Raw genomic sequence first — 25,429 nt, forward strand, 5'->3', positions numbered from 1 at the left:
TTGGTACAAAAATCCCCAATAAAAATCTTGTAAACTAATTTGCTCCAGAATGACTTTTCCATTCCAGGCCTACTTTACGCGTAGGAGATCCTCAAAACAAATGTAAACACCATCTCTTTCCATCAGATTTCACTGGGGAGCAGATGATACGCATTCCGTATCCATTTCCATTAGATTGCTTATGACGCTGGAAAAGGAGGATTAGTACTGAAGCACAGTTGCAAATCTTTCATAGAAATCTGCTATATTACTTGATATAATTAATAGACAAAAGAAATATAAATCTTTGCTGAGCAAAGGCAATTATGAAACTTTAATTGCAAGACCTACAAAGGGAAAAAAAGTCCACTCTGCAATGAACCCTTTGTTTTTTTGTTGTTGTTGTTGTTGTTTTTTTTTTTTTGAGACAGAGTCTCACTCTGTTGCCCAGGCTAGAGTGAGTGCCGTGGCGTCAGCCTAGCTCACAGCAACCTCAAACTCCTGAGCTCAAGCGATCCTCCTGTCTCAGCCTCCCGAGTAGCTGGGACTACAGGCATGCGCCACCATGCCCAGCTAATTTTTTCTATATATATTTTTAGCTGTCCATATAATTTCTTTCTATTTTTAGTAGAGGTGGGGTCTCGCTCTTGCTCAGGCTGGTCTCGAACTCCTGAGCTCAAACGATCCGCCCACCTCGGCCTCCCAGAGAGCTAGGATTACAGGCGTGAGCCACCGCGCCCGGCCTGCAATGAACCCTTTGGACACAAAATACAACTTTCTAGGCAGATAGCCTACTTCAATTTTCTAAGCAACTCCAACTTTCTGGGCAAATTAATTCATTCTAGGCTCTGAACTACTGAATCAGTCCTGTATTCTGGGTAACAAAACACTGAAGTAGATTTCTCCTCTGGCAGTTTTTCCAAGTAGCAATTTTAAAGGCTGCAATTCAAGCCATAGTTTCCTCATTCTAGTTTCTGGGGAAAGCAGAACTATGTTAGATAATGTTACCAAAGGCACCTGCTTTATGGACAGCCATTGTACAACCGGAAAACGCTGCTTGTGTTTCTTTGGCAGTCGAGAAGTGCAATGGTTCCCACAGTGACAGTGGGGCCAAGGAGGGAAACTTGTTTCCTCTCCTGGTTTCCTCCAGGAATCCCCAAAGAGACATGGAAGTTGCATTGCTAACAATTCCCTATTCATACTTGGGAGTCAGGGATATAAAACTGTCACATGGCAACAAGGCTGAACAATGGCTGGGAGGAACGGCTTTCTTGCCAATTATAAGAATCAGCGGTTTAATGGCCCAGTTGGAGGCAATCCCAGCCACTGAAGTCACCTTATAGGGAAAAGGCTGCTTTTCCAATATCTCCCATGGCTGAATGGCTTAGGAACAGCCCCAACTAGGCCTCCTTCCAAGTCCAAAATCAAAGTTTATGTTTACTATGGTAGAAGAACTTAAAATGTAATGGCATTAAAAGCCAGGAGCATAATATCAAAGGACCTACTCTAAAATTACCATAGATGCCAAGATGTTGAAACACAACAGGTTGATAGGGAGAATACAAGTACTTAACCACCTTCAGACCACATAAAGCAACTCATAAAAGTACTAGAGGAAAGGCTTCCACCTGGACTAAAGTCAGTATCTTTTGTCATATAAAGTGAAATTTAGCCAGAGCCTAGTGCTTCCATTCAAAGATGGTAACAACAGGCAACATTTACTGAGTGCCCTCTGTGGCAGGTGCCGTCTTAAACACTGTATACACTATCACATTTAATTTTTAAAGCACCCCAGTGAATTAATTATAGAGGTATTACCTGCATTTATGAGTTAGAAACGGACGCTTAACATGGTTAAGCATGTTGCACCATATCAGCACTAAAATTAGAACCCAGATCAACCTGAGATAAAATTTATGTTCAATTATAGGGGTATTACCTACATTTATGAGTTAGAAACAGATGCTTAACATGGTTAAGCATGTTGCCCTATATCAGCACTAAAATTAGAACCCAGATCAACCTGAGATAAAATTTGTGTTCACATGGTAAGACACTAAACCTCTGATTTCAAGGAAGCCTGGTTCCAATGTCAGATTTTCCTCTACTGTTAGATTTCATACAGACAGAGAGAATTGTTTCCTTATGAACTAACAGAAAATAGGACTAGAAAATCTAATTTGAATCTCTATCTCTGATTTCTACGTAGAGTTAAATGAAAAGACTGTCATTTTGCTGGTTTCTTTTTGCTCTATTTTCCTACTTCTAAAAGGAGCAGATCACAGTCTGCGTTCAAACGTCTTGGTCAGGCAAACTGCTGGTGTTTCTGGCTCTCTCCACCAACCATCGCAAGGTGAAGGAGCTGTTTGCTGAGATCATTTTGATAATCCCACATTCACCCATTCACCGGGGTTATTTTGCTTTGCAAACAAGTCCCATCACTCCTGCTGCATAGAGAACAAAGCGCGAACTCCTCAACCACGCTTTGCAGGGGCCCAGAGCCCTGCTCCACCCCTCCTGGTCGGCTTCTCCTGCTGCCCTCAGTGCCCAGCTAGTTTTTGCACCGTCTAGAACTCCACCTGGGCCCCCACTGTCATTTCCAATGATTCCATTGGATTTAATCCAACATTTATTAAACACCTACCTAAAGAGGGCTAAGTGAGGGCTATAAAGGCAGGCCAGTCACGGTCACTTTTCTTTAGACATGCACCGTCTAGAAGAAGAGGTGGGAACCTGCTCCACATAAATAAAATGCCAAGAAGAATGTGCTAAGCAGTCTTCTGGCAGCAACTTGAAGAGCTGAATTCATTTTCACAGTGAGGATTGAGATGGAAAAGAAGGATAAAGGAGGCATATGGTAACTTGAGCTTTGAAAGATGAGAATTTCAAAAGGTGGTGTGGAGGAGCCTGCAGTGGGAATATGGACGTAGGGATGGGTGTATGGACGCAGCGCGTGTTAGCAAGAAGGGCTGAGAGCAAGTGCTTCCCTCTGGAGGTAACAGCAGGGGATGACAACAGGTGGCCCACAGGCCACAGCCGACCACTCACAAGTTACCTGTTTCAAAAAAATTAAAATCAACAACATTAAACAAAATAGACTTTTAGATACAAATGTGGATTTCTAGCTCCTTGTGGAAAAGTCTGGAAAATCCTGTTCTCCCAGGCTTACTGAGTCAGCATAAGTAGACTAACGACAGGTAGCAGCGGCCTTCTAGAAAGGACAAATGCCCCCCAATTTACTGCAGTCGCCCCTACTCCTACCTACACTGGGCCCGCGTCACCTATTTATATCACGTGACTGCCTGGGTGCCCAGGAACCCTGAGCTTGTGACCTCACTGTGGGGAGGGGAGAAGGGAGGGAGATTGACATGCCCACTGGCCACTTACTGTCTGTGTGAGGTTGAACATGCGCCATTGTTTTAGTTTCCTTATTTGTGAAATGGAGCTATTATCGCCAACCTCAGTTTTGTTGTGCAGGTGAAATTAGATAATTTAACATTTAGCATAGTGCTTAGTGCACACATGTTCAATCAGTGGTGGCTGCTACTACCGGAACTATTACAGGAAAGAGCCTCTTTCAGGGTCACAAACTGCCACAGTGTTGTACATGGGAACACAGGTGTAAGGCATAAAGTTTTTCCATGTGGCAAAATCCTGACCTGCCGGCACTGCCTGACTCTCTCTGCTTCGATGTTACACTTTGCAGCATTAGAAACAGAGAGACAGGGGCGACACTCCCCCCAATCCACGTGTGGGTGCACACACATACACACACTCTAACATGCTAATGCAGGGATTCAAATATCCAAATGGAACCAGACTGCTTGTTTTTATTCCATTTTCTGACGATTTTTCTTTCATACAACCCACTGAAAGATACGCAAATCATTATTGCATCAGGGGCTTCCACAAAAGCCGAGGCTTATTACAAATCCAAAGAAACTGGCCTCCGGTGAATGGATGGCACAGCTGTCATGTCTCCGGGTCTGAGGAGGAGTTGGAGACTTTTGGAAGATCCACTGTAAGCCTGCCAGACAGCAGTTCAAATCTAGACGATCATCGGACCGACATAGAACTGAGCCATTTTTCCTGAGCATGAATTAAACAGATTGGTTGCGCCTTAACTGCTTTTCCAGAGCCTCCCAGGGAACAGCTTCGATGCTATAATTTTGCTAAGTGACCGGAGTTTTGTGTTCATGCATCGGACAGTAAGCACTGCACGTCTACTGTGTCCAAATGGGCCGCTGAATGGCCACAACACCCCATAAAAGGTCCCCTCGATTATCAATCGTAAGGACTAACTTACTTCAAAGAGCAGACAGTATAGAGAACATGTATATTCCCAAATAATATTCTATACGTACAACAGCAAACGTGTATTATTTTAGCTTATCTCTGAAGCACAAGAAGAGAAGATATGCATAGCAATGTGTCATTCTTTCCTAGAACTCTAAGGACCAGCACCCTCTCAAATACCACTGGGGAAAGAGGAGGTAGTGAAAGACCTAGAACTTCACACGTGAGACGAGTGGACCAAGACCTTGCCTACTGGAACATTCACATATAAGAAATATTGGAGATGACGAGGGGCCTTACATCAAGTTTTCTTGAGGGAGAAAATGGCTTTTATAAAACATTTTTCTCTTTACGGAAGCTCAGTAATTGATTCAGTTGCCATTTTACCAGGAACAGGGTCTTCAGGGATCACCTGCTGATTTTTGCACCCAGCATCCATCACCCTGTTTCAGCCTTCCCCCTGGAGAGCCAGCCCCACTCATCCTCAGAGGGGACCTGCAGTGCAGCTCTGGGGATGCGAGTAAGCCACGCGCTCACCCATCTCAGTGCCCGCGCTCAGGGCATGTGGCTCAGGTCGAACCGACCAGACACAAGGAGATTTTCATTAGGCCTTAAGCGAACGAAGGATGCTGCCCGTGTTGGACTTGGACGAGAGAAGACATAGGTCTGGGGCAATAAAGCCATCTTTGATCCCCAGGGTGATGTGCGTTTGAGAGTAAACCGGGGAGCAGGAGAGTAACAGGGACAGATAAACCACACCCTGATGACTCCATCGAACCTCTTCATCTAGACACTTCAGAGGGCAGACCAACCGAGGGCTTCTCAGTTACATGACCCAAAAATTCCCACTTTGATGAAACCTGTCCCAGATGGGTTTCTCTCATGTGCAACAGAAACGGGCCTAACTGTTCTATGGACATAAAAGGGCACTTAGGAAAGGGGCTGATATTGAGACTGCCCACAGGAAAGCCCAAAATAAACACACACAGCACCTCCCAGCCCAACACCCTCAAAGTGCCCCAAGCCAACCTCACCAAAGCCATTTCCCTAGGACTGAACGCACCGTGGCAAACCTCAGTCTGGGCAGCTCTGGACATGGGGGGCAGGTCAACTATAAAAGAGCTCCAATCTGGAACGGAAATGCAGAGGAAATGAAAGAAAGCGGGAGTTGAAGGAAATTTAATAAAGAGAGAACTTAAGGGGAGAAAGCAAGATAACGGGTGGCTTTCGGCGAGGCACCGTCTGAGGAACTGAGGCTTACTGAAAACCCCATAAGCTTTCTCTCTGATGCTTACTTGCACACCATATAGTTTTAGTTTTGTAACACTTGATATATGACCTTATTCTAAATGGCATTACTGGCAAATGCAGTCAAAGTATTTATACCCAGGGGGAAAGTGAAGTACGTTTATCCTGGGGAGGAAAAAACCACCAAAAACCAAAAATCTTGTTTACTTTGGGATAAAATAAGAGGCTTCTATTTAATTTAAATTTAGCTTAGAAACACTTCGACTTTTAGTTAGGGAATGCAGAATAATATGACAGTTTTCAAAGCTGTGGTCTCATGAAATTAAATATTTGGTCTGAGAAGGCTGCCATCTTAGATGACTAAACGCATCAAACCATCGTAACAGAATGTCCTAGAAGTCAGAGCCAAGATGTGCAGAGCGAACCTCCCTCCCCACTCAGGTTTCCATTTGCATAGGGACTCTGTAGGCTTTTTGGCTGGAGAAGAAGTTCTGTATCGGTTTGGATCGGTGCACAGATACCTGAGGGGGAAGAAGGAAGAGGGGAAGGCAGGAGATGGAGAACTGCCCGTGTCCTCACGGGAGCGACTGTGGACACAAGCCGGCTGCTTTGGGGCAGAGCCCAGGAGGGACTGCGTGGCCACGGGGAGCCGTCACCTACAGTTCCCACCAGACCCACCGGAGCAGCAGACACAGCGCTCGCAAGCAGGCAAGACGCGGTGGTGGCACTAATGACAGAAGGCCCTACGAGGCACACAACACCATGCCACCTGGAGGCCAGAAGGCAAGCACCAGAGCAGCCTTCATTCTAGACACACAGGAGCCTCCTCCTAAATTTCCCACACACCCCCGGGAAGGAGAATTTAAACTGAGAAGAAACGCCAGGCCACTGAATCTGGAATTAAGGTCCCTATAACTTCCTTTACATGCTTCAGTGTGCAGCCCAAGACATTCCAGTTATACCACCAAAGTCTCCGGTAGGCCTTCAAATATACATACAATTCTAAAGAAACACACAGGAAACATTTACTTCCACACTTAGAGCAAGCACCTGAGACATGGCCACATACGGATCAGCCACAAAGAATCTTGAAGCCCAGGACGAGCGATGGATTCAGTCTCCCACTGCCAAGACTTACAACTCACCCAACGCACCGTTAATTGGTATATGTTCCAAATGTGCAAACTAATTACATATCAACTTATTGAATTAAATATGAACACAATCAAGAAAGTTATTCAATGCATTCTGAAGTGAAACAGAAATGATGTTTGGAATATCTATCTGTGAAACGGTTTGCCTTTGTTACTGTGAATGAGAACGAAACACATTTCTAGCCCACTTCTTGGGACAAATTTAATAATGTGCTTGAGAACCGCATCATCTTTCTTGAAGGAAGCATGTTTATGTTTATATAGGTTCCTCTCCATTTATACCTACATGTTAGATTCATTTTTGGAAGTGGTGGAAATGAAAACGGTTCCAGTTATTTTTCATTATTCTCTAATGTCAGAGTTTCTTTTTCTTTCACACAAAACTGCATGTCTTGACACCTACAAAGAGATTAATACGTTTCTTCTACACTAGGCTCCTCACTTCATTTTCAGGCAGAATAAGTTGTGTGTGCGACAGCTCCCAAGACTGAAAACAAAGCTGTACTCACCTCGCCTGAGAGAGACAGTCACAATTTGATGGAGGATGTTGTAAAGGGCCTTCTTTCTGATTTCCAGACCTCAAATAACAGGATCTAATTTCCCCTGTAAAATCATGAAATTTCAGGAAAGAATATTACACATTATTTGTATACAATCATTCCAGCTTATGACATTTTCAAGTTAAAAGCGACTGATTTTGAACTGAGCTAATAATAATTGTCGAGAAATCTAGGTCCACTCTTCACATTTCTCCACAGAATGTACATCATGAAAACATGAAGGATGCCTGAAAGAATCTTTACTAAGAAAATTTTTCTTGACATATCTCCTTGATAATATACTTGGATCAGTTTTTGACTCATTTATTTACTTAATTGCTTTTGATTGATTTATTTGTATCATCTTTTAAAGCACCTTTTATATATGCTCTTCCTGTGTCAGCATGATCTGTGCTGGGCTGCAACTGGGTGTTTTTTAATACATATATACATCAGTACCACGTGCAAAGAGAGGCTTATTAAGCACGCACGTGGACTGGTGGCCCCCACGAGACCATCCCTACCTCGAAATATGCAGATGACCAAGTGCCACAGCACACTGACTGCTATGTGGGAAAGCAAGGGGTGGAATTAATTTGCACAGTTAAATTAGCTCTACTAAAGCAGTCCAGGGTATCGAGGTGTGAAAATCAGTTCCCTTTCTCATGTAAATGGTCTCTGCCTGGAAGAATTCTTAGGAGTACCTTCTTCAGGTGACACAGGAAGCATAATTAACCTTGTCTGCCGTGAGCATCTGGAAGGTCGCCCTCAACTCAAAGGTGTGGTCCTCCAAGAGAATCTTTAACAGCAACCACAGCCCTTCTGGAGGCTTTGCTATAAGTGCTAATGTTGTTTTTTATAATGTATAAGTCTCTGTATTTGTGCAGATGCAGAAGCATTTAAAACTATAAACTACTGAACTCCAGATAAGATAACCATATAATTTATCATCCAAATCAGAATCCTTTTGAGAGAAAAATAACAAGCATGACCCATCCCAGGAAAAACTAGGACCTACATCCCTTATCTTTGGAACTCTGAACTTGCCACTTAATAATTCTCTATGAACACTATTTTAAATCCTTTTTATAACAAGACATTGAAAAAATATATGAAGGTCAGATTTTCAGCATATAGCCAACAAATACTTACTGAGTGCTGGGCATTGCGCTCTTGAGGTTTACGATTGTGAGAGGGAAATGCCATTAATTATATTATGAGTAGATACATAATTACAAGCTGTAATAGTATCAAAGAAGAAAAAGGACAGGGCATTAAGAGAACAAAAAAAGCAGATGAACCTGATTAAGCCTGGGGAGTCCAGGAAAGGTTTTTCCAAAAAACTAACCTTAGAACTGAGACTTGAACAATAAATAGCACATTGCAGACACTGAGGGCCACAGCATGTGCAAAGGCCCTGAGGCAGAAGGGAGCACACTCTGTTCTAAAAACATCATCTGGGCAATCACAGGACTAAGTCTTCCTGTCCCAAAGTCTAGTTCTCAGGTTAAGAGACCATGCCAAATTCTGAGGAAGCTGACAGTTTCCCGCTTCTTGCTCATTAGTAAAGTGCTCTAAAGACTCACCATGTTCATCAATGAAGACATGCATAGCATCCACAGACATCTCCTCTTGCACAGATGTTTCAGGCCCACTGATGACTTGCAAGACGGAACTGTCTTGTTGGGAAGTTACCCTGTAGATTATTTGTCTTTGTCTATTGCCCTGGAAACTTAACATATATAAAAGTTTCAAAACATGATTAGGAGTTCCTCCTTACCCTTAATGAAGCATGAAAAGAAGCAGCCAGCAAATGAGGCTGTCTCATGCTTTCTACCCCAGTGAAGATAAATGAGTCGGTTATCCTTACAAGGCGGGGGTCTTGGCAGGTTGAGTGAACACGGGGCTGGTCCCAGTATGGTCTTGACTTTGTAAGTCTGGTTTTCCTTGCTTGGAATTTTGTCCAGTGGGCTTTTCACTTTCTGGGATTTCTTCCTTTTTCTCCTGGGAACAATTATCTGGAAAACATTACTTTATGTGTTAATATAATACTAAATAAAAAAGTAATGTGAATGCTCTTGGAAATAAGTTACACAAACTGTTTCAGAATGCAAAATGCTTTTTTTTTTTTTTTTTTTTTTTGAGACAGAGTCTCACTCTGTTGCCAAGGCTAGAGTGAGTGCCGTGGCGTCAGCCTAGCTCACAGCAACCTCAAACTCCTGAGCTCAAGGGATCCTCCTGTCTCAGCCTCCCGAGTAGCTGGGACTACAGGCATGCACCACCATGCCCGGCTAATTTTTTCTATATATATTTTTAGCTGTCCATATAATTTCTTTCTATTTTTAGTAGAGATGGGGTCTCGCTCTTGCTCAGGCTGGTCTCGAACTCCTGAGCTCAAACGATCCGCCCACCTCGGCCTCCCAGAGTGCTAGGATTACAGGCGTGAGCCACCGTGCCCGGCCACAAAATGCTTTTAAATAAGTTTTCATTTCACTAATTATGAAAGTACCTAAATTTATTTGAAAAACAGAAGGGTGTATATGTTTGCGCCATGTTATTTGAGCATCTACAAATACCAACTACTTTACATATGGATTCAGGGACTCCCTTAAAAATAACTCAGTGACCACAAACTTCCCTGGTTGAAAATCACCCGTTTAGACTACATGGGCCTGAAAGGCTAATAACTCGTCAATGGACAGCCTCAGATGAAGGAAAAATTATGTAAACAAACCTGGCTATTTTGGAGCAAGGTCTCACTCATTTACCATTTTTAAACCTTATCAGTCTTTCTCCTCACTCAGTCTCCAAATCTAAATTTTCAAGCTAAAGGTAGAATTGGTCTCTTCATAAAGCAGATACTTGTTAAGTTCAGCTGATTTTGAACTGTATCGCTTAGCACTATGGAGGACACAGTGAGCTACAACACCGACTCCTTGCCCTGAGGATACTTTAAGGTGAATGAGAATTTCAAGATCAATAGGTACAGACTGGGTTGGTTTTTTTTTTTGGGGGGGGGGGAGGTGTTTTTTTGTCTGTTTGTTTGGCTTTTTTTTTTTTTTTTTGCTTTTTTAGCATCCTTTTTAAACAATGGACCAAAATAAGTGTCCTAGCTTATACCATTATGCAAAATGGAACATGTCCCTGAGGGTCACTCTTTCCTTTTCTGTGGTCTGCAGACATACTCCAACAGCCCTTAAGGTCAAAGGGAGCATTGTATTCCCATGACCTCTTCTGAGTACATTGCATAGGGTCTGAAGGTCATTAGCCTGGGTCTGAGAGAACAGGACTGAGTGGTCTGAACCTACCGCTCTTTGGAGACATACCATTAAGAAAGTCCATGAAGATCTGCCTAAGTCCTTAGCAAGTGAAATTGTGTTAGTGGTGGGGGGTAGGGGCGTATAAATCACAGCATTGCAGGGTATAGAACAAAGGTTTTCATCCTTAGACTTCCAGTAATTGGAGGAACATCGCTGACTTCTATGTGAGTGCTAAAGATAAACATTCCCAGCACATCTGTGAAGCTACCGTAAGGATTCCTTTGGTACAAAAATGCATTTCATTTGACAGCTTGTCAAGATAGAAGTTTCCAAGTTTTCAAGAAACATATTTATAAGAAAGTGCTATCACAACAAATTGCTTTAGCCATGAGCATGTCTCATGGAAAATCACAGACAGGCACATTCACGCAGCTTTCCTCCCCCACACTGCACATATTTGGACTCATTTGTTCATATTTCTTCGCCATATCTTAGTCTCCTCTGCTCTTAAATGGGTACATTACATAAGTCAACATATGGCCTATTTTTTCCTTTTCCCTTTAAAAAACACACTTATAGGAATTTTTCTGTTTATAAAAATAGGACACATTTATGGTACATGATCTAAAATTAGACAAAAGAAAAAAATTTAAATCGCTCTTAATCCTGCTATCCTGATGTTACCACTGTAGCCAATTTGATACATATCACACCAGTCTTCTTTCTTCTAGAAATATACACATATTTTTTACAAAAACGAAGTCATGATTCAGATGCCGTTCTACGGCTATCATAGTTATATTAAGCTCTTATAAATATTTAATGTCATTAGTCTTCTACATTACCCAAAAATAGTAGTAATATAATTATTACATTGATGCAGTATAATTTATTTAAAAGGACCCCTATTGTTGTAAATTTAGGTCATTTCAACTGTTCATATTATAGATAATTCTTCAATAAGCATCCCTACATATATTCATGATTATTTCCTTAGAAATTTCTAGAAGTTAAGAGACTGAATACACAAAAGAACCCTGACCAACAATCTGAAGCAACCAGCCAAGGAAACTAACCCATTATCTAGAGCAACCAGCCCAGGAATCAACATACCATGTACAAGTCAGGCCTGTAGGAAGTCAGATCAGTATTTCTGACAAACAATCCAGGAAGTCAAACAAGAATAACCCCTTTGATAATTAGCCCCAAATGGCCAGGACTTGATTCAAACTGACAGCTCCCCTAATTTTTGTCCCTGCTTCCAACCAAAGAAAGCCATATATGGTCCCCTAACCAAGCACATGTGCCCCACTTCTAGTTGGCCACCTCCAGCTTCCCTGTGCCAATAACCTGCAGTTAGGGCACCCCTGAAGTCTCCCCTTTTTCCACTATGAAGCTTTCCCACTCGGCCTGCCTTTAAGTCTCTGCCAAAACCAAGGGATGGTGTCTGACTCTCTCGCTACAGCAAGCTGTGAATAATAGCCTTTGCTTCTCATTTGGGAAATCTTCATTTATTTCCACAAAGTAACATAAAGCTATATCAAACAAACAAAAATCCAAATAAACACGGTTTTAAAGGGTTTTGATAAGTATGTGGTTTTCCATAGCCTTGAATTTTAGGATTTCCCAAGACCTGAGGATAATCCGAAAGTCCTTTGTGGAGATAACCTAGGTTGGAAATAAGACTACTTTATAGGGAACTGGAAATCATGTATCTTTTTCCAATCATTGTCCAAGCTCAAGCACTGTCCTACCAACAAGCAGGAAAAAGGTTAGAGAACATTCCCTAGGCTGCTAACATCATTGAACACTGGCACGTTGTTTTATAAATACACTCCAAAATTGGGTTTACAATAATAAATTCTTCTTTAGTGAAAGAAGAACAAGAAGATACCACCAATAGCAAAACTACAAGGTACCACAGCATTGATATCCTTCTAAGAACTAGAGACTTATTGTAGTCTTTATCTTTCTTCCTTCTGTTCTGTTCTGAAAGAGGCGTATAATCCACTGCAACTCCCCTCTCCCTGCCGTAGCGCCACATTCTTGACAACCAAGCCCATTCCTTCTCATAGAATAGCTCATCGCAGCCACATTCCCCTGCACACCCCCTCGACTTCCATGTTAACACCGTTCTGATTGAATGTGGCTGGCTGAAAAATTGAAGAGGAGCAGAAATTCAAGTAGACAAACCAAATAAATTTTACACATAGCCTGAGGTGAAAATAAAGGACTGAAATTGATCAAATAGCAAGACTCTTCACATATTCTCCTAATTGAATCTTCGGAGTAAATCTGTACCATATTGTTATTCCTGCTTTATAGAAGAAACTCTGATGCAAATGGATTTAGTGAATTGTCCAACCAAACCCAGGTGGTAGTACAGAACCAAACTCTGGCCCAGGGCTATCTGGTTCCAAAGCCAGTGCTCTGTCCACTGGACATGCTGCTTCTGGAAAAACTCTTGTGTCCTCTGGATTATTACTGTCCCAGTACAGTACCCTGTGACCATACATGGCCATTTAAATGAATTAAAATTAAATTAAATTAAAAATGCAGTCCCTCAGCTGCATAATTCCCATTTCAAGTATTTAATAACCACAAGTGGCCAATGGCTACCATATTGGGCTGTAGTAGATATGAAATATTTTCATCGCTGCAGAAAAAGTTCTATAGATAGTGTGGGTCTACAGGTATGACTCTTTATATTGAATAGATGATGAGCACTCAAATCTTATCTCAGAAAGGTTTTTATCTCAAAGTTACCCCTGCTTTTATGTACTGACTATGCCTGTTAAAAAGTTTAACTGAATCAGAGTGAATTGTTCAGAGGGGCCAATATGTAGCTAGAAGAGCCCCTGGCTGTTCCAGAGAGCAGAGGAACAATCCTAGCACTAAGAAATACTACAATCTACGCACAGAAAATGAGCCACTATGTGCAACCACAACTTCCAGTAAGCAATCCTACCATATAGATACCACCTTAACACAGACACACACACACACACACACACACACGTATACGTGTACATGTGTGTGTGTGTGTGTGTGAGATGTATTCAAAAATCACTGAAACAGAAATTTAAAGCTAATAAACTTTATAAAAACTCTAGTCCAGTAACATCATTTTGTTGGTGAGCAAACTGAGGACCAAAGATATTAACTGAAAATAATATAGGAAATATTAGTTTACCTTTTTTGAGGAGGGACTCTGGAACAAGACTGCCTGGAATCAAATCTCAGTTTGACACTTTCCGAACTTACTAGACTAACGTGGGAAAGTTAGTGGAAACCTTGTCTGCAGAATAGGAATGCTGAGTGTTACTATACCATAAGGTTCTAAAGTTACATGAGGAGTGAGTTAATATGAGGGTAACCGCATAGTTTATCATTTAAACTGCGGACACTTGTGAAAGAGAAAGTCAGTGTTGTTAATAATTCTGTTGGCAAAACAAGTGTAAATGAGGATCCTTCCAGTCAAACCATGAGTTACAGTCCCCCTCGTTAATACACGTAAAGTACTTGGGACACTGGCTGGCACAGATGAAGAGCTATAGCAGTGTTTGTTATTCTTATGTATACAGCAGGGGATTATTAGGGAACTCTTTTATAATGCAACTCGGCAGAAAAAGGAGATTTGCTTCTAACAAAAATTTGCTTCATGATCAGCTGCAAGTACTTGTCACTATAGTAAAATAAAACTGTTTATTTCTCTGGAAATAAATATTCTTGCCTTCTAGGGAAACCAAAAACTCATTATCATGCCTTAAGTTTCCTGGTAGAATAAGGCAATAGATGTATATAGGCTCATCACAAACGTTAGTATTGGCACATTCAGCAAATATCAAGAAAGCCAAGCAACAAATGATTGCCCAATAGTTGTCTCACTATTTGCATATGCAAATCATAAAAGGCAAATGACAAAGAGATACACTGATTGCCTTCTGTGCCACGTTCAGAACAGAACTGAGGTGGAATCGCACCTTGGAGAAGCCCACTTTCTTCCTTCTGCTCTGCTGAGCCATTCGATGGATTGGAGGCCACCACCTTGGAAGTATTAATTGATTCTAACAGGGAGACAAATTCCAAGAAGTTGGACTCATTTGGTATTTGTCCTTCCTTAGCCTCTAGGTCAGATTTGGAAGTTGGCATTGTTTTCTCTTTATCGTTAATAATTTCTGCGCAACTTTTACTCAGGAAGACATCTGTCCCACTATCCACACTGAGCACGCGGGCATGTCTCTTTTCGTGGCTGTTCTTACAAGACGATGGGTCAAGGTTAGCCTGGCCTTCCTTCCCCATCTCAGACTCGGAGGCCACAGCAGGTGTGAGTGGGGGTGCTGTTTCCCAGGGGTTCCGCGAGGAAGGACTGCAGTCCTTGGTGGCACTTTCCCCCGCCCCAGATCTGTAGCTGGAACACTGAGTAGAAGACGCCTCTGCTTTCGACCTCTCGGACATCCTTTCGCTTCCATTGCCTTGGGGACATGCAACGCCTCCTCCCCCATCCTCAGACAGTTCAAGGGTGATCACAGGAATTCTGATCTGCTCAGTGTTCGGAGGACTGGCCACCGCTGGGGTAGCTGGCTCAGCATCAGAACTCAAACCGGTCCTCTCCGTGCTAACCACCTTCAGGTGCAGGGAGCTTTCCGGGTCTGTCATGGAGTTCTGGGTACTGCTCATCGTGATGACAATTTTAATGGGTTCATGCAGACTCAGGGGGTCTCCGGGTTGAGAATTATCGATGAGAGTGACGGCTACCTCGCTATCTGAGCAGTTCGCTTCTTGGCTCAAGGGCAGGTCCACCCGACAGGAAGTGTCCGCCGGCTCCTCCGCAGCCTTGACCGTGACGGTGTCACACTGAGGACAGCTGCTGCTCAGGCTGTCCTGAGGGGACCTGCTTTGCAACTGCTCCCTCATGGAGCCCTGAGGACGGCTGGGAGGTTCTGGAATCAGGACCGAATTTTCACTCCCCCATGGCTGGAAAGAAACATCTGTTTCTAGTAAGTCATACTGAGACAAAGACAGGTGGGGCAACTTCTTCAAGGGTCCCTTGTCCACTAAGCCGCCCTCGGATCTGTGGCGCAAAGGAGGCTGCCCCTTGCTCCCTCTTTCCTTTCCTTTTCCGTTGATGAGAGTTTCCGCGGCAAATGGTTTCACAGGTGCTGCTGACTTGGGCGTGGTTTCTGGCACGCGCGCTTGAGAAGCAGGTGAGCTTTCTGTTTTGATGCCAGGTGAGGTAGATGACTCTGGTGGTACGGGTTGGTCTTCTGACAGAATGACGCCTGAAATAAACAACAAATGGCAACTTTAGTAGCGTCTGGAATAGATGAATAATGTCTCAGAGCAAGACCTAATAATAATAAAACTAATACACGTGATTGGATGCTTATTTTTTAAAATATCACTTCCACTGTGAAATTGTTCCTGAAATGTCTATGTTTAAAGTACTAATTGCGGCCAGGCACAGTGGCTCACACCTGTCATCCCAGGACTTTGGGAGGCTGAGGCTGGAAGATCACTTCTGGCCAGGAGTGTGAACTGAAACAAGCCAAGCACAGAAAGGCAAATCCCGCATGTTCTCACTCACATGTGGGAGCTAAGCATTGAAAACAATTCATCTCATGGAAACAGAGAATAGAATGGTGGTGACCGTAGGCTGGGAAGGGTAGCGGGGGCAGGGAAGGGAGGGGTGAAAGTGGGGATGGTTAATGGGTGCAGAAATCTAGTTAGAATGAATGATAATTGAGGGCACAGCAAAGTGACTATAATCAACAATAAGTTAGGGTGTATTTTAAAATAACTAAAAGAGTGGAAGTGGAGTGTTCCTAACACAAAGAATTGTTAAATGCCTGAAGTGATGGATACCTAAATTACCCGATTTGATTAATTCACATCGTATGTATCAAAATATCACATGTACCCCATAAAGATATACAACTGTTATGCCTCATAATAATTAAAAATAAAAAATTAATTAATTAAAGAAACAAAATGAAAATATAACTATGCAGCCTTGGGTACAGTTCTTATTTTCTATTAATTCGCTGGCATTCTGTTTTATAAAACATATTTTTCGCTTCACTGAGGATGATGCTGTGATAAAATATTAAAGGATGATAACATTTTACCTTTGAGATCTTCCACTGTTTCCTGTGCTGGCAACTCCTAAACAAATGGAGAAACAAAAATCAATATATGAGGCAGTTCATTGCCCATTTCCAGGCAGTCTGCAGCCACTGATCAGGAGACACTGTTTTTCTTAAGCTTCTATAAAATGGGGAGCAGAAATGGATACATATATATATATATATATATATATATATATATATGCACAGAGAGAGAGAGACAGATTCAACCAACTGTACTGTATCTAAGGAGGGTTTGCTGATTAAGAAAGTAGGAGAAGGAATACGTCACTTCTTATACTATAGTGAATGGAGCCCAATAAAGTTAATCTAGGAAAAAGGTAACATATTGACTTTCCAAAGACAAGTGTGACTTAATGCAATAAGCAGTGGACAGGTGATGCTGATTCCAGGTGCAAGGCATTGCAAACACGATGACTTAAATGAATGACAGGAGAAGCGAGAAGAAAGCCAAGGTCTGCACGTGGGCTCTCCGGCCGGTGTGGTCAGCCCAGCAGGGGCGGGCGGGAGCGGACGGCAGAGGAGGCCATGCTTTGGGTATGCTTTGAACACGACCAGGCTTTCATCTGACGGTCCCAAGCGCAGCTTAAGGACATTTCCACACCCTGAGATGTGATATTCCATGAGCACAAGGACCAGTAATTACAGCTTGAAAACTACAATTGCTGAACACTCCCACTCTAGATGGGATCAACACTAAAACAACGTGAAGAGAGCAAAACAGGAAAAAAGACTACTGACCGGCGGCCCGGAAGAGTGGTGGGAGTTTAGGCTCTGCCCTCGGGAGCTGCAGCGGAGGGGAGGCGTCGAGAGGTTTCGATTGCCCTCTTCCTTTTTGCCATTGTGAATCTGCCTATTATTGCTGAGCCAATGTGAGAAACAAGAGCAGTGGTATTATCAAATACAACCATGATGCTTTGGGTATTAATCCAAAAACATTTTTTTCCTAGAGTCCATTTTGTCATATTCCCTATATACTAATCTTATATTTACAAGAGCAATAAACATTACTTTAAAATTACAGGACATGCTTTTTGAAGGACCTATAAGAAATAAGGCAAGAAGGATAACAAGACAAGGATGCTTACTCAATAATTACTTTTTTTGCGGGGGGGGAGACAGGGTCTTGCTGTGTTGACCAGGCTAGAGTGCAGTGGCATCAGCCTAGCTCACTGCAACCTCCAACTCCTGGGCTCAAGCGATCCTCCTGCCTCAGCCTCCCAAATAGCTGAGACTACAGGCATGCGCCACCATGCCCAGCTAATCTTTGTATTTTTTATAAAGACGGGGTCTTGTTATGTTACTAAAGCTAGTCTCAAACTCCTGGACTCAAGCAATCCTCCCACCTCAGTGATCCACCATGTCAGTAATTACTCTTAATATTTCAGTTCTATGCAATGTATGACTTTTATATCAACAAACACACATGGTATTTGAGTTTAAAATACTCTGTCATGCTCTAAGCATTTGAATAAGATAGAAATACTGAAGCAAAATTTTCCCAGCACTAAGCCTAAGGCAAGTGAATTTTAGATCATGGTATAAGGTCATATTGATAGCCAGTTAAACCATCTTGATTATCAATATCCGTTTTATATGTAAGGATATATGCTTAACTATAAGAAAAGTGTACATATTTGTGTCTCCCTCTACTGGAGTTTTCATAAACTAATAAACGAGAAAAGTTATTTTAATCAAAATTAAAACATTTAAATTATGAACTGACACATTCATCGGAAATGTTACCTTGGGATTTTGTGAATAGTTATGTGTTCACTGTTAGTGTCTTTGCCTTTACTTGGCTTTTCTTTCTTTCTGGAGGGCTTCTGCTGAATTACTTCTCCTTTATCAAACATGAGGTGCAGGCGATAACTGACCAATTTGATGACTGTGAAGAATATAGTCACTGAACTGCAGTAAAAAAATACAGTGATCGCATTTGGAGGAAGAGCCTGAAGAAGAGAAAAGAAAGAAAAAAATCATTTGATTTTAAGATTTTCTTCTTGTTTTAAATCTGGAAGCATTTTTTGGACTACGTATGGAGCATAAATTGGGCAAGATTTCAAATTTTATTAGTTTTGTAAGTTGTCCTGGTTACAATTCTTGAGGAGAAAGAGCTGCTTATCTTTTTATTGTATATTTTCTAAGTCTTTCTTGTTGCTCAGGTTCTGTAGTAGTTGTGCTGATGACCAATGTTTGATTTGCAGACAGGAACCCTCAGAATGAAGGATGTATGAGAGGGAACCTCCCATTTTCTATCGGCTCTTTCCTATGACCTAATCCAATGCACCTTCCTGGTATCTGGCCTTACAGGGCGGGGAAAGGCCTTTAAGGTGTTGTTTCTGCCAACAAAACACAAAAGGCCTTGGGACAACAGAAGGAAAAAGAAAGAAGGAAGGTTAGGGTCACCTCTCCCTCCACCCCCTCCCTGACCTCCTGCTGAGACAACACCAGCAGGCCCTGGGTTTCCCTAGGGTTGTGACCCACACGAGGGCCACAAAAACATACTGCTTCCAAAAGGAAGAGGGACATTTCCAGCAGTGACAAACCATCTAAGATGGAGATGACAGTGAAGTTCAGCTCAATTCTGTCCAATCCCCTCAAGCAGCCAAAGGAATCACCGGGACCCACGTAGGTGTCCCACTCTGTAGCATCTCCACACACCTTCCTAATTCCCTCCCAGGGCTGTGGACCATCACAGGTTCTCCAGTGCTTCCTAAACTGAATTCTTACCCTCTGGGATGGAATGCAGTCCAAAGGCCACACCCAAGGGTCCCAAAGGCCACATGTGGCCCCAAGGCCGCAGGTTCCCCACCCCTGGCTGCAGCCCGGAACCCCAGTGGGGCCTGCAGACAGCCAGGCCCAGCCCCCATCTGCTCCTAAGGAACTCTTGCCAACTTGCCATCACCCATTCCACGTGTACATCATCTGGGGAAGACCGTACCTAAAACAGAATAGCCAAAGAAAAGGCACAACAGAGAAAGACGAAAATGATCACCGACAAGTAAAAGATGAAGTGAGGGATTTTCACCATCACTAACCGGCTTTCACTGCATGGTGGGGGGGGGGGGGCAAAGTCCGCAAATAAATGTAAAGTAATAAATCAGTGAATGAAAGAACGGCTAAATAAGATAACATTAGATAGAGAGATAATGAAGTCAGGTCCCCACCTGGCAGCAGGTAAGTTTCACAGCAGGTAAGTTTCACATTTACACAGGCACCATAAAAAAGCAAAGGCACTTCTATGATAATTTTCTGAGACACAAACGTACCTCAGTTATGTCTGAGGCTATTGCTACAAAAGCAAAATAAGATATCTAGAATTATAAAGCAAATGGTCTATGATATTCAATACACTGTTAGAGAAGGCAGGGGAATTTAAAACTGTTCTATCAATACGATTAAAATAAATTGAGTTTTCCTGCTTAAAGGTTAAGCTTCAAGTTATTTGGAAAATATTTCTACTCAGAGTGTGTGGCCTAATAAATAAGGCATTAATCTGCCAAAGGTAACACACTCATTCCTGACATTTGCGTGCTCATCCAAGAGTGCTGAGTTACGCTGCTGTGTGCCGGAGTTACTTCCTCTGGCTGTGGAGAGCTCTCAGCCTGGGTATTCATGCTATCCGGGAGTAGATGTGGGCTTTGAAATCTCCTACTTCAAGTTTCTGGAAGCCTGACAACTTCGATGACTTTTCAGAAAACCATAGGTTATTCCAAAAAAGGTGAGATTCAGACTGAGCCATTTGAGTTGTCTTTTCTGCTTCAGAGATAATGATCATATTTTGTTCATTCATTTTGTCAAATTAAGAGAGCAGCTTTTTGTCCATCTGGTCACCCATTTCCCATTCATTTATTCATTCAACAGACAAGTGTTGAGTATCTCGTCTGTGCCATTCAAGTAGGACTCTGCGTCCTATGTAAGTAAACTGTAATTCCTTGAGGGGTTGGGAATAGGTGTGTATACCAAAAAATCAGGCCACGTGACAGAGAAGCGCTATCGTTTCTCTGCATTTATGTATGTGAAGAAATTTGTAACTTTTCAGATCCAAAATAAAAGTTCATTCCATATTTAGTGAATTTCCTTTATGAACAAATAAATTAAACAAATTTAGTATTTTTTCATAACACCTAGGACTTGTGGTTATATGCTGAGAACTGGCATGAGCCCAGCAGAAGTTTGGACCCCGGGAATGCAGGCCAAGAACCCCCGGAGGCAGACATGTACCGAGTGCATCCTGACATCTATGAACTTGGCCCACAAGTTATGGACAGGGAGGCCTTAACACAGCACCCCTTAAAGTAGACCACCCTTGCAAATACTCATTTAAAAATGATGAAGTGGATGGAATCATGAAATTTGGCTTATTCTCAAAATTTAGCCCTATTTGCACTTCTATCTTGCAAAGTAAGATGAACAAAAAAGTAGAATAACACTTTTTCTTAGTCCTGCTACTTTCTTTGGCTCTGCTGTTTATTTGCACGAAATCCATATTGATTCTAATTTATTCATGAGAGGCATGTAAAGATGGTAAGTCCCATGAGGACAGAAGCCAGGTTTGTCTTATTCTCCACTGCACTCTCAACACCTAGCTTGGTAACCAGCAAACAGTTCATCAAAAATATTGGTGAATAAATATTTATGATAGTAATTTCATGTTACATATCTTTTCACAATTTGGCAAATTGTGCAAACTTTGGAATTTATTTAGCCTTTGTAAATCTGTTTCTTCTATGAAATGGGATTAATAGGTCTTAAGAGGATTTTTATAAGGATTAAACATAATAACTATAAAATAATTAATACATTTTCTGGTATGTAAGCACTCAAATGTTAAAGTCATTATCATCACCATAATCACCATCATCACGATCGACTCATCATTCACCAATACCATGGGATAATCAATGCAACTATGGCATTTTAAGATGGAGTAAAGAGTCACAGAGCAAATCTTTTATTGCCTGCGTAGACAGTCAGGGGTGTTGATATGTAATACAAAAAAATAGTTATGAAACAAGCCAGACAACTGTTTTCTGGGTAAAATATTTGTTTCAGGGATTGCTCAGGGATAAATATTCTTATATTCAGGAACTTTTCTTCTTCCCTGATTATTAAGTATCTAGTTGTAGTCTTGAAAGCAGAAATAAGTTAACAAAAGACAAGGAAGACCAATGGGATACAAGTACCAATTCTCTGACTTTTCATTTGTGATGGTAAAGATTTGGGGGAAGGAACTGAAGCATACCCATAATCCAATATATATATTTATATCAGAGAATAAGAGATAAGACTAGAAAATTCCTAAGATCCTTCAAAGTCCAAAACATCTATATTTCCTTTCTACATTTAAGATCAATCAATAACAATAAGTGAGATAAAAAAAAATCATTTTTGTTTGATCCAATGGTCTGTAAGTTTTTTTAAAGTCCAAGTTTCCTATGATAGGGAAAACATTCACAATTATTATATAAGTACCACAAAGAAATACATAATTGCTACATAAATAATTGCTGCGGAGCAAAGGCAATTTGAACTTCAAGGCAAGCTAATACAAGGAGTAATGTTTCTGTTTTTTAGTTCCATTTTTGAAGATCTGGATTCCGGCCACAACACTGCAGTGAGTCTACCAAAACGGGCCTGACCGCAGTCTGTTCTATGCACTACCAAACCTGTGTCTTCCCTTATCAAGGCAGTTTCCATCAATGGAAAAACAACCTGATTTTCCACTGTGTATGAAGCACCACACCAGGCACCCAGGAGGAATTCAAATCATAGCCCCATAGGCAAGGATTCTCTAACCTTGAGGGAGACAGAAGCCTCCTTAACTCTGAACCTCTCTGTGGATATTTTGCCATTTTTCTGCTCCCTGCACGAAAGAACCATCTTCACCCACTGTCTTCATTTCTTCACCTCCCATTGCCTTTTAAACCCACAGCAATCTGGCTTCCACTCCTCAACACTCCACTGACAGTGTTCTTGTCAGCGTCTCTAAAGACAAAAAAATGACTACAGTTTCCTCTTTTCTCAGCAGCATGCAACACAGTTGCTCACGGTTGAAATGCTCTCCTGTTTCTAAGACACACGCTCCCCTGGCTCTTCCCCTGTCTCGCTGACACCTCCTCTGCAGAGCTCCTGGGACCTCACCGTTAGCTCTCTTCTCTTTCTACACATGCTACCTAGAAGACCTCACTCAGTCCATTGGCAGTAAATATAACCTCTGTACTGATGATTTGCAAATTCATATCTCCAGCTTAGATTGTTTCTTTAAGCTCCCCACACCCATATGCAACTATCTACTCCATACCTGCACTTGGATACCTAAAAAGAAACTCCAAACTAGTATGTGTAAAATTATGAGTTTAGTCTCCCATCTGTCCCACGAACTGTCCTCTCTTCTCCTCAGTCAGGGGCACCCCATACACCTCTTCCTCAAACCAGATAATCGGATATCACCTTTGATTCCTCTTCATCCTCACTCCTCCACCGTGAAAATGAACTTATCACTAAATCCTTTCCAAATCTACCCACATTTCTCCATCTTCACTGCCGCCACCACCTCTTGGCTGGATGACGAAAATAGCCTCTGAAACTCCCATTTCTATTTTTGCTCTTCCTCTGATCTACTTTCCTCTCGCAGTCAGAGAAACCTTTTGATAAAGTAATTCAGCACATCTTTTTATATGTTTTGGGGAGCCATGTTGATGCTGTATTCCTCCAACAATTATTAAATCGACAAGAGTGAGGGAAAAAGCTAAAACTATATAGCCACAGGTGAACCTAACTATACATCAAATTGATAGCATAAACACAAAGAGGAATCAAAACATAACAGGAAAAGAATTAATCCAAGTAACTTTAGAACACAATACCCTGGCAGTACATTACTGGTAGGATGTATTCTAAATACAAAATAATAACCTCTAGATAACCTTGAACTTTACTTAAAGATTTGTCTATGGTGGTGTCATGGGAGTAGTAACTCCTGTGTTTATTTTAGGATTGAGCAAATGACGCTGCTGTGAACCAGGGTTCTCACTGTGGGAGAAGGAAGATGCAACTGTGGAGTGGGTGAAGGAGAGGAAGAGTCCTATGATTTGGACTCGATGGAAGGTCTCAGAATAAACTCTCACTCGATTAATCAATTATTCAATTGATAGATTAATCAATCTCCCAGCTCTGTCTACTGAAAGGGCCTGGAGGCAAAAAGGCAACCCAGTAGCAATAAACACGACTACCGCAGCTCAGATTTTGGATTCCAGATGACATTTACCACCAAAAGGATCAGGGCTCTTTGGAGAAATGACTAATTCTTCCAGGGCTGGGGCAGGGAAAGCAGGAGTTAAGCCAGGAATACCTTGCTGGGACAAACAGCAAGGAAGTGCACATAAGCTGATGGGGACATGTCCAGAAAACTCAGGACCTGAGTGAACAAGGTCCCACTTGCCAAATTTTGGATTACTTGAACATCAAAAAGAGCGATGATAGGAACAGATTATACCTATTGAATAAAACAAACAAACAAACAAACAAACAAAAACGAATCTGTGAGACCACACCTAACAAGCACAACAAAACTACAGGGACAGGAGAAAAAGGAAAGCTCTTGTTTATAGAAGAATAACAATTAATAAAGTTAGAAATAAAATTAATAGAAAATCACCTTTTGCAGCTGGGCATGGTGGCATGTGCCTATAATTTCAGCTACTCAGGAGGCTGAGCTCTGAGGATTGCTTGAGCCCAGGAGTTCAGGACCAGCCTGGGCAACATATCAAGACCTCGTCTCAAAAAACCAAAAACAAAAAGTCATCATTTTGCAACTACCAGTGTAATAATTATTTTAGGCAAAAAACATCAATTTATGCTATGACTACTGAATGAAAGATTTTGTAGAAATACAATATATATAGTCTCCAGGTTTCATTCCACAGATTACTTACTCAATATAAAAGGGAAAACAGGTACCTTTACAATAGAGAAATGTGGCCAACACCACTTTAACCAATGACCACACTTAATAGCACGAATAATAGGGGTTGGAGGGTGAGTGGGAGAATGACATCACCTCCCCCTGATGTGATGCATGACAAGGACACAACACTTATAGGGTAGCAGCCATGTCAAAAGGTGCATAATCACTCCTAATCATGAGGAAACAGAAAAACTGAAATTAAGAAACATTGCTGAAAACAACTTTCAATGCCATGAAAGAAAAGACAAAGGCTTAGAGAACTCATTCTAGAATAAAGGATAAGCAAGAGATGTGGCAACTAAAAGCCATGTTTGATCCTTGATTGAATCTTGGATATAGAAAAACAAAACAGGCCGGGCGTGGTGGCTCACGCCTGTAATCCTAGCACTCTGGGAGGCCGAGGTGGGCGGATCATTTGAGCTCAGGAGTTCGAGACCAGCCTGAGCAAGAGCGAGACCCCATCTCTACTAAAAATAGAAAGAAATTATATGGACAGCTAAAAATATATATAGAAAAAATTAGCCGGGCATGGTGGTGCATGCCTGTAGTCCCAGCTACTTGGGAGGCTGAGACAGGAGGATCGCTTGACCTCAGGAGTTTGAGGTTGCTGTGAGCTAGGCTGACGCCACGGCACTCACTGTAGCCTGGGCAACAGAGTGAGACTCTGTCTCAAAAAAAAAAAAAAAGAAAAGAAAAGAAAAACAAAACAAAAAGCGCCAGCTATATAGGACATTATTGGGACAACTGGGAAAATGTGGATAGGAACTATATATTAGACAATAGCATTATATCAATGATAACTTTTCTGAGTGTGATAATTACGTGGAAGATACCT

At 41.8% G+C, this 25,429-nt stretch overlaps 1 protein-coding gene across 1 annotated transcript in view; it reads right to left on the bottom strand.

Moving 5' to 3' along the window:
• Nucleotides 1–25,429, bottom strand: part of PCNX2 (pecanex 2) — a 218,865-nt gene that overhangs the window by 184,268 nt on the left and 9,168 nt on the right. The window contains exons 2-8 of the mRNA XM_069484552.1: nt 18,369–18,574; nt 17,364–17,484; nt 16,605–16,641; nt 14,460–15,758; nt 9,087–9,234; nt 8,803–8,948; nt 7,187–7,280 (exon numbers count right to left, since the gene is read on the bottom strand). Of these exons, the coding sequence (XP_069340653.1) occupies nt 7,187–7,280; nt 8,803–8,948; nt 9,087–9,234; nt 14,460–15,758; nt 16,605–16,641; nt 17,364–17,484; nt 18,369–18,574 (2,051 nt within the window). The remainder of the gene's footprint in view (nt 1–7,186; nt 7,281–8,802; nt 8,949–9,086; nt 9,235–14,459; nt 15,759–16,604; nt 16,642–17,363; nt 17,485–18,368; nt 18,575–25,429) is intronic.

This window comes from Eulemur rufifrons, chromosome 11 (genome assembly GCF_041146395.1).
Source record: "Eulemur rufifrons isolate Redbay chromosome 11, OSU_ERuf_1, whole genome shotgun sequence".
In the NCBI taxonomy this organism is placed as follows: Eukaryota; Metazoa; Chordata; class Mammalia; order Primates; family Lemuridae; genus Eulemur; species Eulemur rufifrons.